This window comes from Schistocerca piceifrons, chromosome 7 (genome assembly GCF_021461385.2).
Source record: "Schistocerca piceifrons isolate TAMUIC-IGC-003096 chromosome 7, iqSchPice1.1, whole genome shotgun sequence".
NCBI classification, from domain to species: domain Eukaryota; kingdom Metazoa; phylum Arthropoda; class Insecta; order Orthoptera; family Acrididae; genus Schistocerca; species Schistocerca piceifrons.
In genome coordinates, this window is record NC_060144.1 from 36,282,672 (window position 1) to 36,298,883 (window position 16,212).

Consider the following 16,212-nt stretch of genomic DNA (forward strand, 5'->3'; position numbering starts at 1 on the left):
CTTGTGAGATCTGTTAGACTTGATTGACATGCCCTTCCCAGATGAGTTTGGCATCAATGGTGTGTTCTTTAGCTTGACACATTTATTAATCAACATTTTAAGAAGTAATTTCTTCATTTTATAACAGGTCTTTACCTATGTGAGAATAAAGAATATATTTTAGAATCATGTTCTTCTGTGATTTATCCTTCAGCAAAAGTTCCAGATGTAGGACCAACATAGTATCTGCTTTTCTACTTTAAATTACTAACTTAATTCCATGTTTCATGGATCATTTTGCATGATAGATTGTAATGATGTGGAATGATTCATTTCACATTTTTTTAAAAAAGAGAAAAGATACAGAGATGTAATTCCTACTCACCACTTTTACACATTACCACAATAGAAATTCTTCTTCGGAATAGGAGTTGTCAAGGAGAAACTTTCTACTTGTTTTCTGATTATACTTTGCTATCTGTCGGAAGTTTTATATCCCTGCATAAGTTATCAAAAATTTTTGTTGTCACATTGTTTTTCCTCTTTTTGGGCTAACGACAACTTTATGGTGGAGTAATGAAAGTCATCCTTCTTCGTGATGCTGTAATTATATACAGCATTGTTCCTTTTGAACCATAGTGGATTATTTACAACAAACTTCATGAGAGAATAAATATATTATGAAGCAGTAATCAGAATGGCCAGCTCCTTAAACAGATGTCTACAAGGGTTATTGTGGCTGACCAACACATATTACTAGATTTTCTCTCTTAAAGATGAGTTACCCCAAAACATTATTCCATATGACACTATTGAATGAAAATATGCAAATTATGTAAACTCAGTGATTTGCCCCTCCCCAAGACTTGCAATGATTCTAAGTGCAAATTTGGTTAAACTATGTTGTTTTAGGATTTCCAAAATTTGCTTTTTCCAATTTCAATTTTCATCAATGTAGACACACAAGAATTTTAAAATTTCTACTCTACTTATTATTTCCTCACTGCGAGTGATATTTATCATTGGTTTAGTACCCACAGACATGCATAACTGAGTATGTTGTGTCTTTTATAACTGAGGGCGAGACCATTCGCAGAAAATCAGTCAATGATACTTTTAAGAAATTTGTTTACCATTTCTTCTTTTTCTGTATGTATGCTTAGATTGATTACAAAACTAGTGTCATTCGAAAAAGAACTAATTCTGCTTGTTGTATACTGGAAGGAAGATCGTTTACATACATGACGAACAGGAGTGGACCTAAGACTGAGCTTTGGAGAACCCCATATGTGATTTCTCTCCAGTCAGAATCATGTCTCCTTACTATATTGGCTGAATTAACTAAGTACAATTTTCTGCTTTCTTTTGGTTAGATGCAACATTATCCATCAGTTGGTTATACCATCAATGCCAAATACCAATCAGCTCTATTTTATTATTTCACGGTTGTACAATCTGGTGAGTGAACATGTAAATGGCATTCTCAGTAGAGCAACCCCTCTCAGACCCAAATTGTGATTTGATGAGGATATTATGCTTGCTATTCTCAAAAATTTTGGAAAAAGATTTCACCAGTGAAACAGGTCAATAGTTATTGACATCTCTCTTTATCACCTTTCTCAAAAAGGAGTTTAACAATGGCATATTTTAGTCTCTCTGGAAATATGCTTGAGCAAGTGATGGGCTACATATTTCGAATAAGACTGGGCTTATTATATGGGAACAAATCTTTAGTACTCTATTGGAAACACCATCAAAATCAGATGAGATTTTCTGAAAGAATGTGTAATTTTCTTAATTTCAGAAGGCAAAGTTGGTGATACATTCACACAATTGGATTCTATGAGAGTCACTTTTTCAACATACTGCTGTGATTTTTCTCTTGAACTGTTTGTCTCTATGCTTCCTACTATATTTATGAAATTATTATTAAATACATTTTCCCTGTGATTCATCACTTATAGTCCTTCCATTCAGTTATCTTATTACGTGGCTGCTTAAGGGCATGATCCTTGATTTTTTTTTATAACCTTTTTAAGTGATTCTGAGTAGTTTTGTAGTGCGCAACTACTGAAGAATCTCTACCTGTTCTTGTCAAAAGATACATTCCCCCTTTCCTTTGACAAGAAACCTTAATCCCTTTAGTAATCTATGGTTTTTTATGTGGCTGCCTAAGGTCCTTTCTGATTAGATTATTATGTGAAAACCTGTTTTCAAATAATGATATGAATTCATATGGAATAGATTAAATTTTATGTTAGCATTTGGTTCATTATAAATTTCCTCTCCTATAAACTATTCTTAGTCATTAATTATTCTGATTTCTACTGGGGAGTTTCCGTACCGTACGGCAACTATGTTACTTATACTAACTAACTGTGCATCATGATCTGAGAGAGCATCAGTTATTGGGTAAATATTTATTTTCTAGCTTTGAGTGCCTGAAAAAACGTTGTCAATTACAGACCTACTGTCTTTATCCAACCGTGTTGGAAAGTTAATTAGTGAAATCAAATTGTAGGGCCAAAATATGTTTTACGGATCATTTTTCCTGTCAGAATCCCTTAGAAAATCTACACTGAAGTTACCGTGGACTACTGCTTCTTACTGTCTTACAGTTGGCACAGTAAGAAATCCAGATGCTTCCTAAACATTTCTTTTTTTGTTTAACTATCCAAATATATTTTCACTAGCTACAAATATGTTATCACTACTGAGGAACTCTGCTTCTAACATAACAGTAAAATTAGTGTAACGAGCATGAGAATTCTGATGCCTGTCTTGAATCGTCACTGCTTTATAAATAACACAAGTCTGCGAATAAAAATGGAAAATGAGAGTATTACATGGCTGCAATGACAGTTAAGGTAGGCCGATACGCCATAATCTTAACATGTTCTATGCGAAAATGCTGAATCGCTGCACGTTCAAGTCTAAGAAAAATTCACACTTAAAATATAACACGAATACATCGAAAAACTTTGATACTAACTGAAACTGCACGATGAACATTTCAGTGTCCTCACACAGCTAACCTCTTCGCCAGAATATGAAACTTGAGTTTCTTCAATCAATTTTCGGGAGATAGGGGTATCTATATGGCATCTGAAAGAAGTTTTTTGATGTACCTTTATTTAAAAGTTGGAACACTTTAATTTTATGAGCTGTAACGATGCACAAATAACTGACTTAATGAACATGCAACAACAAAAAAGAAAGAAAAAAACTTGCAACGAAGCAAACATTTAACTTTACTTTTTATCTGTGTAAGTCCTGCTTTGGCTCCGAAAACAAAATACTCAAACTTTTGAACGGACAGGAGCTATAAAGCATAATTCAGTTAAAAGTTGGAACTTAAAAGTAAGATACCTCTTGCATTTTATTAATTGTGGAGAATAATCAGTAGCTAATGCCATTCTACAACAGCATCTGAGAGCGTCAACTAAATTTACAAAATCTTCAGATCATCTGCAATTTATTAGCCTGTACACAAGATGCGTGAGGGAATTTTTTGAAACAGATTAACGTTTCTTTAGTCACTCTCATGTTATCTATTTTCAGTACCTCAACTGACTACTGAGTACGGAGTTAAGCTTTCGACTGTCTGTAACATTAAAATGGCCGATGGTCAGACGTGACGTATTATTTGTAGCAATTGGGGACAGTGGTACTACATTTTCCGTGTCGAAGTGAGTGAAATAACGTGACAGTTTTGTTTGTACGGTGCTTTGATATTGCAATACCTAATGACAGACTCATTTTATTGGTAAGTACAAAGCGCATCATAATAAAAAATGATTGTACTAAATTACATGATGCAAAACAAATGAACCATCCAAGGAATGTGTGATACAGTATGAAGCAATTTGTAAACAAATCGCAGATAATGTGCAGTAACATATTTCGTACCTTTGGTTACAATATTCCTCGTAAATAAATGTCAGCATAACGTTTTTATACGCTCTGCGCAGAGCAATTGAATAATTCATTTGCACAAAAATACAACGTAAAGCAAAAACTTCAGCGTATCATTGCACACTCATTACTTGTGTCTCCTTTTACGTAATATGTGGATCAAAGACTCCGTGCGACATTTAGTAATTCGCTGAGTACACAATATTAAAGAGGAGAGATCTCAAAATTCTTTTTCCCCTCTTAGCTTACCTTTGGATAGTCATTTATGTTCGGTGTGCATGTTGTACGCTTTCAGTGTGATTTTTTTCGTTGGCTCCTAACGGCACCTGTTCTGTTGCTGTTATATATAAACCATTCTATTGCCTACTATAATAACTATGTGATGAAGATAAAAAAAGTGTGAACTCGATTCGTCTTACTAGAGTATGACATTCTCATGCAAGAAAAGTTTTCTGCTAAAAACCTTTTGCTTATAAAAAGTAAATAATTAAAAAGAACCAATTGTAAATGAGAATCTGTGGATCTATGTTCTCTGCAAGTCACCGTGGATTGCTGATGCATGTACTAGTAGACAGTTCAGGGGTGAGGCGTGAAAAGCATCTACCGGTTCTTGTTGTATGTGTTGCCGTATAATATATAGTTTTTTCTACAGGAAATGTTATGCATTTTTTCCAGCTACAAAATAATTGTGAGATCACTAGTTGCAGTCACGTCAGTAAACGTTTTGTGTTTTAAACGACGTAATTTTGTAATCATTGCGTTCCTGCAGAGCTTAGTCTTACGTTAGTATGTCTTACATTTTTTCTCAAGAAGACCATTTCTCAAGCTTCATTATGCATATACAGGCTAGAGGAATTTGTGAAAGTATGAGCTCTCAGTTTGCAGGATATTTCAGTACCATCGTATTCGGTATGAAAGAGAATGTAGCAACAGTACAACTGGTTTGATGCAGGGCTTTGTGCCTGTGTATTTTTCGTTCTGGGAAGTTTGTGATCTCCTCTCTCATCCTTAAGCATAGTTTCTTGTTTGACGAGGCTATTTCAGTGTTAAAAGTGTGGAGGGAGGGAGCCAAGCTGCGAGCATTTAAATGGCGAAGTGATCCTTGTAATTGAAACCCAGTGTTCTACACACAGTTAGTAGATATGGGCCCTAAACTCATTTTTCGGAGGGAATGAAGATTAGATACACCAACACATGAGTGACTACAAAGAACAATGTGTCAGCGGCAAATCCAAGTGCAGCGATATTTTAAAATCGACTATGATTCCCAGTATGGAAGCAACTCCTTTGACGTATTTTCAAGCGTCGTCTTAGAAGCGATTGTAATGAAAGAACGCTTCAGAAAATGTGGTTAGAGGATGCCGCAATTGCGAAAAATAATTTTGTGTAAACATTATGTTGCCACTTTTGTTGCTTGCGTGTGTCCTCGCTCTGATTGTCCTAATCAGGCTCTACAGCGAGCGCGTGGGTTGACATGGAATGTGCCGTATCGGGCTGCGTCGCGCCTGGCTGTGTCTTCCTTCCTCCCGACATCTAGGCGCGGGTCTGCCCTGTCTCCCGTCGGAAATAGAATGATGCAAGCCGCTTCCGGGCTCCTAGCTTACCGAAGAGCCGCTTCGTCCGCCGCAGTCTCGCTCTCCTGCAGTTCACGAATTACAGAAAACCCACTGCCAAAGAGATCATTTAGCTGTATTGTTAGAAGCAGACAAGCGGTAATTCGAAAAAAAACATGAACGACTTGGAGTCCGACGGAAAAATGTTAACATGTAGTGAATGAGCTGGTCGGAGGAAATGTAAAAGCCCAGGTCCCTGGGAATTAGCTGCTCTGTAGCAGTGGTGTGCCGTGTTTCAGTGTTGTCGAAGGAACTTCCACGGTATTGTCCTGAAATGATTTAGGAAAACCACTGCGGCCCATGATTCGAACACAGCTCCTCCTAAATGCGATTCTGGTCTTACAACCTTTCTGTGCTCTCGTTTAGACTTTGATTCACTATTGCGATTGCTGTAGACATAGTTTGCTCTAATTAGAACTTTTCCGAAAGAAACCTAATAAACACGCAATAATAACAACCAGATTCTTAATTCGGTGACAGTTGTATATTACTGAACAATAGTATTCGTATGGAACTGCTATCAATCCCACTTGCTGCCCAAGTCTATTACAGTCTGTACAAATTTCAATAATCGTCACCAGGTGCAGTGGTCCTAAATCCCGCAAAGCTGACCAAAATACGAATCTGTTTTCAGACCTTCGTGTCGGGGAAAACACCTCAGATGTAATGATACTTCCGTTTTTAAATTACATAAATGTGTGTTATTGATGTAGCAGATTACTAATTTATCCACCAATTACGAAAATAGTACGTAGTTGGGAACGGGCGCAAAGACAAAACTGAAAATTACGAAAAAGTATGTAATTAATGAATCACTCCTTGATTTTAAAGACACGTGTTTCGTACTTTTTATTTTTCCTGCTCGCTCATCTTAGCGGTACTGTTTGTTGATATGACCACGAAAATGCTCTTTTAAAATTAAAATAAATTCTGCGTTTGATTAAGAAAAGTATAAGACGTCTGCTTTTTGTATTTTGTTAAAATGTTCAAGTATTATTAAGATGTCTGGAAATAGTCACATCGGGAAGTAACCCGTGATTAAGACTCTAATTTAGGAAAAACACAGTTTAAGTCAGTCTGGTTGTCCTGATTCAAATTTCCGATGGTGCCCCAGAATCTCTTTAGGCCTCTGCAAGAATGAGTCACCCAACAAGGGCACAGAGGATTTGCTGCCCATCTTTGTCTAACTGATAAGGGCTCCGCCTTAATGACCTCGACATTGTAGATTTTTTTGTAGTATGTGAGTTATAATGTTTATATCTGGGATGGTGCTTAGAGAGTTTGAGACAAAGTGATACTCCCTTTGGGCCAAGAGACTGTTGGTGGCTTGTGCAGAGACGGTTCAAGATCATTTTTCTGCACAATCAACAATATCGGCCATTGCTGCAGGCATTAGCTGCCTTTCCGGTAAGATCTTCAAAAATGAATCTGATTCTAGTGACCGTGTAAATGAGTTCTTCTTCTTCTTCTTCTTCTTCTGGAGTACTACATACAGTAGTTTGGCTGTCAAGAGAGCAATGCTTGAAGCCTTTAATGACTACTGTGCAGAATACTGTCAAATGATCATTCACAAGACCAAAGAAATTCTGGTCGTATATGAATGCTGTTAGTGGTACCAATATTAATATCCAGTCACTCGCAAATGAGATGGTAATTGAAATTGGGGTACCAGACCAAAAGTTGAAATGCTTAACTCCGTTTTCAAATGTTCCAATGTTCCTTTATAAAGTAAAACCCAGGAGAATTGCCCTAATATAATCTTCGCGCCGTTGAAAAGATGAGTAAAATAATTGCAAGTGTTAGCGGTGTTGAGAAACAGACGCTGAAATTGAACAAAACTCCTGGCCCCAATGGAATCCCCGTCAGATTCTATACGAATTTGTGGCTGCGTTAGCCCCTCCTCTAACTGTACAAATGGTACTAGGAAAGTTTTGCAATATAGCTTTTTTTTAACTTTTTTTCGAAGTAATTTCCGCTACATTGTATACACCTCTCCAACCTCCGAAGCCAATCCCTAAACCAGTTCCTCCAAGTTTCTGTTGAGAGTAAGGTACAGTCGTTGTTCCATGCCCTCAAGAGGTCATAATCACTTGAAAATTTCTCCCCTTTCAGCTTCATCTTCACACATGGGAACAATGCAAAGTCAAGGTCTGGACTATAAGGGGGTGGGGGGGGGGAGGGGTGCTCAGAAAGTTTCAGTTCTGTACCCCGCAAATATTCCGTGCATGCTTTCGCGCGGTGAGTTGGTGCGTCGTCGTGATGGAGGAATCAAGTGTCCATTCTTGACTTCGGTCGCAGGTTCTTCAAAGATTGGATGACTTCGGGCAGGTACTGAACAGTGTACCACTTAGCTGTGACTGTCTTCTGTGTGTCCCAAAACAACACGCTCCACAATTCCATTCGATTTGAAAAAAAAACAGCCATCATTTCCTTCTTTACTGATCGGGTTTTTCTAGCAACTACGGGTGTGTCGTCACTTTTAAAGACCCAAACTTTATACTGAGATTGTCCCTTAGAAAACTTTTTTTAACATCTGCCGGCACCAAGTCATGTCATCAAGTCGTGTCATCGACTCTTCCGTCAGTGTATGCGGCACTCAGAGACGACAAAGTTTCTTTACTTGCAAATGATCATGCAGAATCGAACTAATGGTGCATTTAGCCCTAAGGTGTCCTCTGTCTGCTTATATGTCACTCTCCTGCCTTCTCCTAGCATTTTCCTCACAGCATCAATGTTTTCCGCTGTAACTGACGGTCGTGGCTTCTCGTCCTCTGAGCGTCCCGAAGCTCACTTCGTGGCCACAATGCCATAGCAAACATTTCGACCTAACCCTCCTAGTGAGCGACTGCGCCTACAGACTTGGCACAGCGGCTACATTGCAGCTATGTAGTATTCTCAGAACACGGCAACAATCAGCCTTATTGTTTGTCAAGTAAGCTATCGTAAATCAGTCGAACAAAAACTCGTCCCCAGTAGTTGGAAGGAAACACAGGTCACACTGTTTGTAAGAAGGGTAGTAGAAGTAATCAACAAATCTACCGTTCAGTAGTCAGAATCTGTGAATATATTATGAGCTCAAACATGAAGTATCACGAACAGAATAACCTCCTCTATGCCAACCAGTATGGATTCCGAAAACATCGATCATGCGAAACCTCACTAGCACTTTTCTCACATGATGTGCTAAAACCTTTGGATGAAGGAAGCCCTATAGATGCAGTATTTCATGATTTATGAAGAGCGTTTGACTCAGTACCACATTTACTCTTATTGTCAAAAGTACGATCATATGCGGTATCGAGCGAAATTTGTAACTGGATGAGGATTTTTTGGTAGGGAGGACGCAGCATGTTATCTTGGATTGGAGAGTCATCGTCAGATGTAGAAGTAACTTCAGGTGTTCCCCAGGAAAGTGTATTGGAACGCTTGCTGTTCATGGTGTATCTTAATGACCTTGCAGACAGTTTTAATAGTAACCTAAGACCTTTTTCACTTGATGCAGTTATCTGTAATGACGTACTATCTGAGAGAAGCTACATATATATCCAGTCAGATCTCGATAAGAGTTCAAATAAGATTTCAGTGTGATGCAAAGATTGACATTTTGTTTTAGATGTTCAAAAAAATGTTCAAATGTGTGTGAAATCTTATGGGACTTAACTGCAAAGGTCATCAGTCCCTAAGCTTACACGCTGCTTAAATTATGCTAAGGACAAACACACACACACACACACACACACACACACACACACACACACACACACACACACACACACACACACATCCATGCCCGAGGGAGGACTCGAACCTTCGCCGGGACCAGCCGCACAGTCCATGATTGCAACACCTTCGACCGCTCGGCGCTAATCCCGCGCGGCTTAGATGTTCAGAAATGTAATATTGTGCACTTCACAAAATGAGAAAACGGTGTTCCGTGATTAGAATGTCAGTGAGTCACAGAATAGGCCAACTTCTACAAATACATTGGGGTAGTACTTTGTAGGGATAGGGCTAACAGGGCATATTGAACTTATACAGAGAAGGGTAGCACGAATTGTCACAGGTTTTTTTGACACATGGGAGAGTGCCATAGAAGTGCTGAGGAAACCGAACTGGCAGATAGATGTAAACTATTCCGTGGAAGTCTACTAACAAAGTTTCAAGAACGGCTGTAAATGATGACTCTGGGAGTATACTGCCACCTCCTATGCATTGCTGACATAGGGATCGGGAAAACAAGATTCGAATAATTACAGCATTTTTTCCGACATTTAAACAGTCATTCTCCCGCGTTCAATGCGTTACTGAACGAGAAGAGACTCTAACAGGTGCAATGGGTCGAATCTTCTGCCATGCACTTCACAGTGGTTTGCAGAGTATAGATGTAGATGTAGATAGACAATCCTCTATAACAGAAATAACTGTCTGAATCTTGTCGCAGTGCCAAATATTAAAAGAAGAAACAATCAATTTCCATTTAAAGTAATTGCTGAGATATTGAAAGGTTTTAGTGAGAGTAGACAGAATTATACCTATTGTATTTTTTTAGTATAAATGTAGATGTACTGAATGGAAAGAATGAAAACACAGAACTTGTTATTTTTTAGTGTAATAATAGGACTTTTCAATTTTATATTTTGCATCAGAAAAAGCTGGACAGAAATACATAAACAAATTAGATAATTCTGCATCGATACGTTAAACTGTTGAAGTGCGTAATTTGTGTGTTACATGTGAAGAAAACTCCCCAGTAAATAGTTAAATTTCAGAAAATTAGCGGCGAAAGTAATTGAAAGTCGATAAATATGGCCGACATTTTTATGTACGGAATTGCAAACGAACCTCATATAAAAATATTATATTCAAATTTTTCCGGTGTTTAACTATTCAGTATCTTTCAGAAAAGAATCTGGGTCTATTGACTTCAAGACATCGCTTTCATTTGATAAATTTGATTTTCCGCAAAATCGTTGTTAGAAAAAATAATGACCTTCATCAGCTTAAGTTTTGAAAAACCCCTTTCAGCACTGGTTACAGATTCATGCAAAGTAAGGATGATTCTTAAGCTTACAAAAGTATTGGAAAAGATGTCATTGCAATTGCATTTTGCAATGTAAGATCATCCACCTCAATAGTCTAGCTCCCAAACAGGTGCCTGTGCCGTGGTTCTGAATTCGGAGGAAAGCCGTTTCGAATCCTGGTGGTGGAACATTTTCACAGCTAGTATTTGACCGATAAGGGGACGAGAGGTGGTGACGTAAAGCTCCTGATCTCCAGTCTTTTGGCCCAATATCTTAGATTAAATTCCAAACGTCTCCACAGTGTCTCATCAAGTGAGAGCATGAGAGACGGTTTATGGTGATCCGTACACCAGTGGGGACGTTAAGCTTTTGCGGCCCCCTTGCTGCTCACAGAGAGGAATAACGTAAGGACAGGAAAACATCGTTTTATTCTACCGCCACATTCGTTTAATTTTTGCCGCATTTGGTGCTATTTTTTGCTGCATTAAGTGATATTTTTTGACAAAATAGTTGTTACTTTTTGCAAGGCTCGTTGTTATTTCTACAAATTGGTTGTTTCTTGCCAAATTTGGTGCTATTTTTTACCAATTTCATCATGTTTATTTGCCAAATTTGTTGTATTTTTTGCCCCATGTGGTGTCTTTTTCCCTTTTTTGCCACGTGTGGTGCCTTTTTTTTGGCACGTGTGGTGCCTTTTTTTTGGCACGTGTGGTGCCTTTTTTTTGGCACGTGTGGTGCCTTTTTTTTGCCACGTGTGGTGCCTTTTTTTTGCCACGTGTGGTGCCTTTTTTTGCCACGTGTGGTGCCTTTTTTTTGCCACGTGTGGTGCCTTTTTTTTGCCACGTGTGGTGTAATTTTTTTACCCTGGTTCGGTGACGTCTTTTTACCGAATTTCATGTTTTTTAGCCCAATGTTTTGTTATACTTTGGCCAGATTTTGTGTTAATTTTTTTTACCAGAAACGGCGTTTTTATATCGGTGTTTTTTTTTCTTTACCATTCAATATTATTTTGTGCCACATTTGGCACTACTAAACTGCAATGATTGTTATTTTTTAAAAATTTGTTGTTAAATTTTGCCAATTTCAGTGTTTTTTTGTGCCAATTTCGATGTTAATTTTTTGCGCAATTCGGCGTTTTTTCGTGAAAAAAATCAGCCGTATTTTTCTTGCCAAAGTCGATATTCCTTTCAACCCAGATTTACTGTTATTTTTGCCAAATTCGATGTTTATAGCTAAATTCTGTGTTGCTTTGGCCAAGTTCTGTGTTATTTTCGTCGTCACATCAACGTTTGTTACACTGGGGATGAGCTTCAAGATTATATACGAAACTCAGACTTCAGAAAATTAGAAGTCAAATTGCAGTTTTAACAATCAAGAATCATCACTTACGAATACAGGTGTAAACTTTCGTTCTCAAGATTTATAACATTTTTATACAGCAAAATTACAAATTTTGCAATGTCTCATAAAAATCGCCGATTTCGTATTATTTTACCAAAACCGCCAATTTCGCATTATCATTCTCGCGAAATTTTCCTGTTGCTAGGAAATGGAAATGCCGTGTGGCTAGGGCCTCCCGTGGGGTAGACCGTTCGCCTGGTGCAAGTCTTTCGAGTTGACGCCACTTCGGCGACTTGGCGTGTCGATGGGGATGAAATGATGATGAAAGACACACAACACCCAGTCATCACAAGGCAGAGAAAATCCCTGGCCCCGCCGTGAATCGAACCCGGGACCCCGTGCGCGGGAAGCGAGAACGCTACCGCAAGACCACGAGCTGCGGAATAGGTTATATGTTGGCGCCCAGTTTCAAACTCTCACTCTCCTTCAGCCATAACATCACAAACCCAACACTAATTTTATAAGCACTTCTCAGTTACAGGCGCTTCACAGTTCGTAACTGATCGGAGGAAGGCAGCAGCAGACCATCAGCACTAGCATGTAGCCTAGAGCGGCGATGCGGGGTTATTACATCAGCAACCCTACGCCCATTCCTTGAGCGTGGGACTACTTTGACTTGAATATAACGAGCTTTGTGGAGAACTTCGAGCTCATATGGTTGATCCTAAAAATAATTTTACACCAGACCAATGTACAACAAAGAAATCTGCTTCAGGATCTTTGATAGTTTCATAAAGCGTAACATACACTAAGAATCTCCAAGGCATTTATTCGGCATCCCAACGGGTAACGTTGAGAAGTTTTAAGTCAGCTTAGGTAAATGCCTCTTCAAAATATCTCATCGATAGATAGATACAGAAAAATACTGGAAGCTTCTTGAACTGTACGGAAAAGCTGACAGCGTTGCATCTTACACGACCAGATTTAACGAATGGCACATAAAATGCTCGAGGTTTACGAACATAAATTCTTTTTTGAACCCTAATATTTTTCCATCTTTGTTCGAACCAATCGTATCATTAGTTCTGCAAATTATTTTAGAAAGCTGATGCCATACCAATTCGTTTAAGAGAACATAGGCATTCATCAGTATTATCTGTAACTGGTAAAAAGGCAAGGAAATGTTCTTTGATAATTATTTCTTCACCAGCCCTTGCCCAAACAAAACGTTTGCATGTGACTCACGTCAAGGGTATAGTTTAAAATAGTAGTACGTTAGTTTAAAATAGTGTTTTACGTGTTTAAGATCATTTAAAATGTAAGTTCGATGAATACTTGTTATAACAGAGTGATGAATTCATTTTTTATTATTTTACTGAGGTAGTGAATCTCGGTATCATGAGAACTTATTCTTGGCAAATGCTCTTTCATCACGACATCAAACGTGGTGGTATGTTTGTTAGCTTCAAGAAATTTGTATTTTTTTCTTTTAAGAGAATACCTATTGTTTCTCGAAACGCAGTGGCGTAGCGAACGTAACTGGCGCCCCGGGCTCGATACAAATCGGCGCCCTGGACACAACACTTTATTGGGGCCCTCCGACCCGTACTTCTCGGCGCCCGGTGTACGACGTCACACTTTATCGGCGACCCCCCCCCCCCCCCTCCTTCCACAAACACGTAGTAACATAATGTAAAGAATTTATTCTAATAATAATATACTCTCCGGAAAATTTTGTCTGTGTTGGAGACCATTTCCCACCCCTCTTCAAGTGGCACCCCTGCACCTCCATCCCCACCCAGCTACTTCACTGACGAATCACCAACCCCTTCGTTCGCGGGACCTACATTACGCAAAGTAATGGGATCTCAAGTTGATTCCGTATTTCTAGATTTCCGGAAAGCTTTTGACACCGTTCCTCACAAGCGACTTCTAATCAAGCTGCGGGCCTACGGGGTATCGTCTCAGTTGTGCGACGGGATTCGTGATTTCCTGTCAGGAAGGTCGCAGTTCGTAGTAATAGACGGCAAATCATCGAGTAAAACTGAAGTGATATCAGGTGTTCCCCAGGGAAGCGTCCTGGGACCTCTGCTGTTCCTGATCTATATAAATGGCCTGGGAGACAATCTGAGCAGTTCTCTTAGATTGTTCGCAGATGGTGCTATAATTTACCGTCTAGTAAGGTCATCCGAAGACCAGTATCAGTTGCAAAGCGATTTAGAAAAGATTGCTGTATGGTGTAGCAGGTGGCAGTTGACGCTAAATAACGAAAAGTGTGAGGTGATCCACAAGAGTTCCAAAAGAAATCCGTTGGAATTCGATTACTCGATAAATAGTACAATTCTCAAGGCTATCAATTCACCTAAGTACCTGGGTGTTAAAATTACGAACAACTTCAGTTGGAAAGACCACATAGATAATATTGTGGGGAAGGCGAGCCAAAGGTTGCGTTTCATTGGCAGGACACTTAGAAGATGCAACAAGTCCACTAAAGAGACAGCTTACACTACATTCGTTCGTCCTCTGTTAGAATATTTCTGCGCGGTGTGGGATCCTTACCAGGTGGGATTGACGGTGGACATCGAAAGGGTGCAAAAAAGGGCAGCTCGTTTTGTATTATCACGTAAAAGGGAAGAGAGTGTGGCAGATATGATACGCGAGTTGGGATGGAAGTCATTAAAGCAAAGACTTTTCTCGTCGCGGTGAGATCTATTTACGAAATTTCAGTCACCAACTTTCTCTTCCGAATGCGAAAATATTTTGTTGAGCCCAACCTACATAGGTAGGAATGATCATAAAAATAAAATAAGAGAAATCAGAGCTCGAACAGAAAGGTTTAGGTGTTCGTTTTTCCCGCGTGCTGTTCGGGAGTGGAATGGTAAAGAGATAGTATGATTGTGGTTCGATGAACCCTCTGCCAAGCACTTAAATGTGAATTGCAGAGTAATCATGTAGATGTAGAAGTAACCTTTTACCTCTTACCAATGATGTTCACTGTGAACCTGAATAACTCTGTTTTTCTTCATCAAGTATTTTGACTAAACACAAACGCAAGTGTAATTCTCGCCACGATTGGTATACAGTTATATGATTCGAGGATTTTTCGTGTTGGGCTAGAAATCCGGACGTATTTTTCCTTGTGAAATTTTAGCACATTTAAATGGGGAACTAAACCGAAAATTTTAATTTCCAAGCACGTAAATACTATCTAGGACAATATTTGGTACGCAAGTCAGTGGCGACTCGTAATCACACATTCATAAGTATCTCGCGAACGTCTTGGAACTTTCATTGCTTCTATTAGCACTGGCACTCCCCTCAGCTTGGTGCTCCAAGCGACCGTTTGTGTCTTTAACCGGCTCTGGAGGTGTGTTCATATATTAGGCGATTGTTGATGAAAAGCTTCTTATAATTGCAAAATTGTTGGGACACGTGCATATTACGTTAGGACATTTTGGAAGAACTTTTCATTTGTGAACTAAAGTATGGAGTGAAAACATGTAGCACTATCAGCTGTGGAATTTCGTTCATTTCCATCAAGGGGAGGGTTCGTTGTGCCGAACGTGCCTGTAATTACCCTTTATTTGCAATTGGTCAGAAAGACTCAGAGCAGAATCTGAGACATTATTGTTGTTGTGAACTTCAGTCCGGAGATTGTTTGATGAGAGTTTCCACGTTACCCTATCTTGCGCAAACCTCTTCATTTCTGAATAACTGCTACATCTTACAGCCTTCCGAATCTGCTTACTGTATTCATCTCTTCGTTTCCCATCTACAATGTTACCCCCCCCCCACACACATACACACATACACACATACACACACACACACACACACACACACACACACACACACACACACACACACACACTCTTCCATCCAGTATTAAATTGGTGATTCCTTGAGGTCTCAGAATGTGTCCATTACGTGATCTGCCCACCTAATCTTCAGTATTATTCTGTCGCACCACATTTCGAAAGCCTCCATTCTCTTCTTGTCTGAACTCTTCATCTGTGTTTCACTTTCATACACGGCTACACGCCATGCAAATACTTTCAGAAAAGACCTCCTAACTCTTCAACCTATATTCGATGTTAAGATATTTCTTTTCGTCAAGAGCCCTTTTCTTGCAGTAGCCAGTCTACATTTTATAGCCTCTCTACTTTGACCATCATCAATGGTTCTGTTACCCAAATAACAAAACGCATCTACTACTTTAAGTGTCTCGTTTCCTAATCTAATGCCCTCAACATCACCTGATTTAATTCGACTACATTCCATCCTTTCAGCTGCTCTTCCAAGTCCTTTACTCTCTCTGACAGAATTACAATGTCATCGGCAAA

The 16,212-nt window shown here is 39.1% G+C and overlaps 2 protein-coding genes across 6 annotated transcripts in view; one reads left to right on the forward strand and one right to left on the reverse strand.

Annotated features, from left to right (window-relative positions):
* LOC124804614 (protein FAM169B-like) overlaps positions 1-3,568 on the reverse strand; it is a 96,376-nt gene extending 92,808 nt beyond the window's left edge. The window contains exons 1-2 of one of the 3 annotated variants that reach the window (XM_047264816.1): positions 3,349-3,568; positions 2,972-3,084 (exon numbers count right to left, since the gene is read on the reverse strand). In XM_047264816.1, coding sequence (XP_047120772.1) covers positions 2,972-3,084; positions 3,349-3,395 — 160 coding nt within the window. In that variant the 5' untranslated portion in view covers positions 3,396-3,568. Of the gene's footprint in view, positions 1-364; positions 699-2,971; positions 3,085-3,348 lie in introns of those variants that run through there. The other 2 variants (XM_047264814.1, XM_047264815.1) reach the window with 2 other exon arrangements.
* Positions 3,569-3,578: 10 nt separating this feature from the next.
* Positions 3,579-16,212, forward strand: part of LOC124804613 (tyrosine-protein kinase CSK) — a 298,897-nt gene continuing 286,263 nt past the window's right edge. For all 3 annotated transcript variants that reach the window (XR_007017354.1, XM_047264813.1, XM_047264811.1), the window contains exon 1: positions 3,579-3,745. The gene's annotated coding sequence lies outside the window, so the exon portion shown is untranslated. The remainder of the gene's footprint in view (positions 3,746-16,212) is intronic.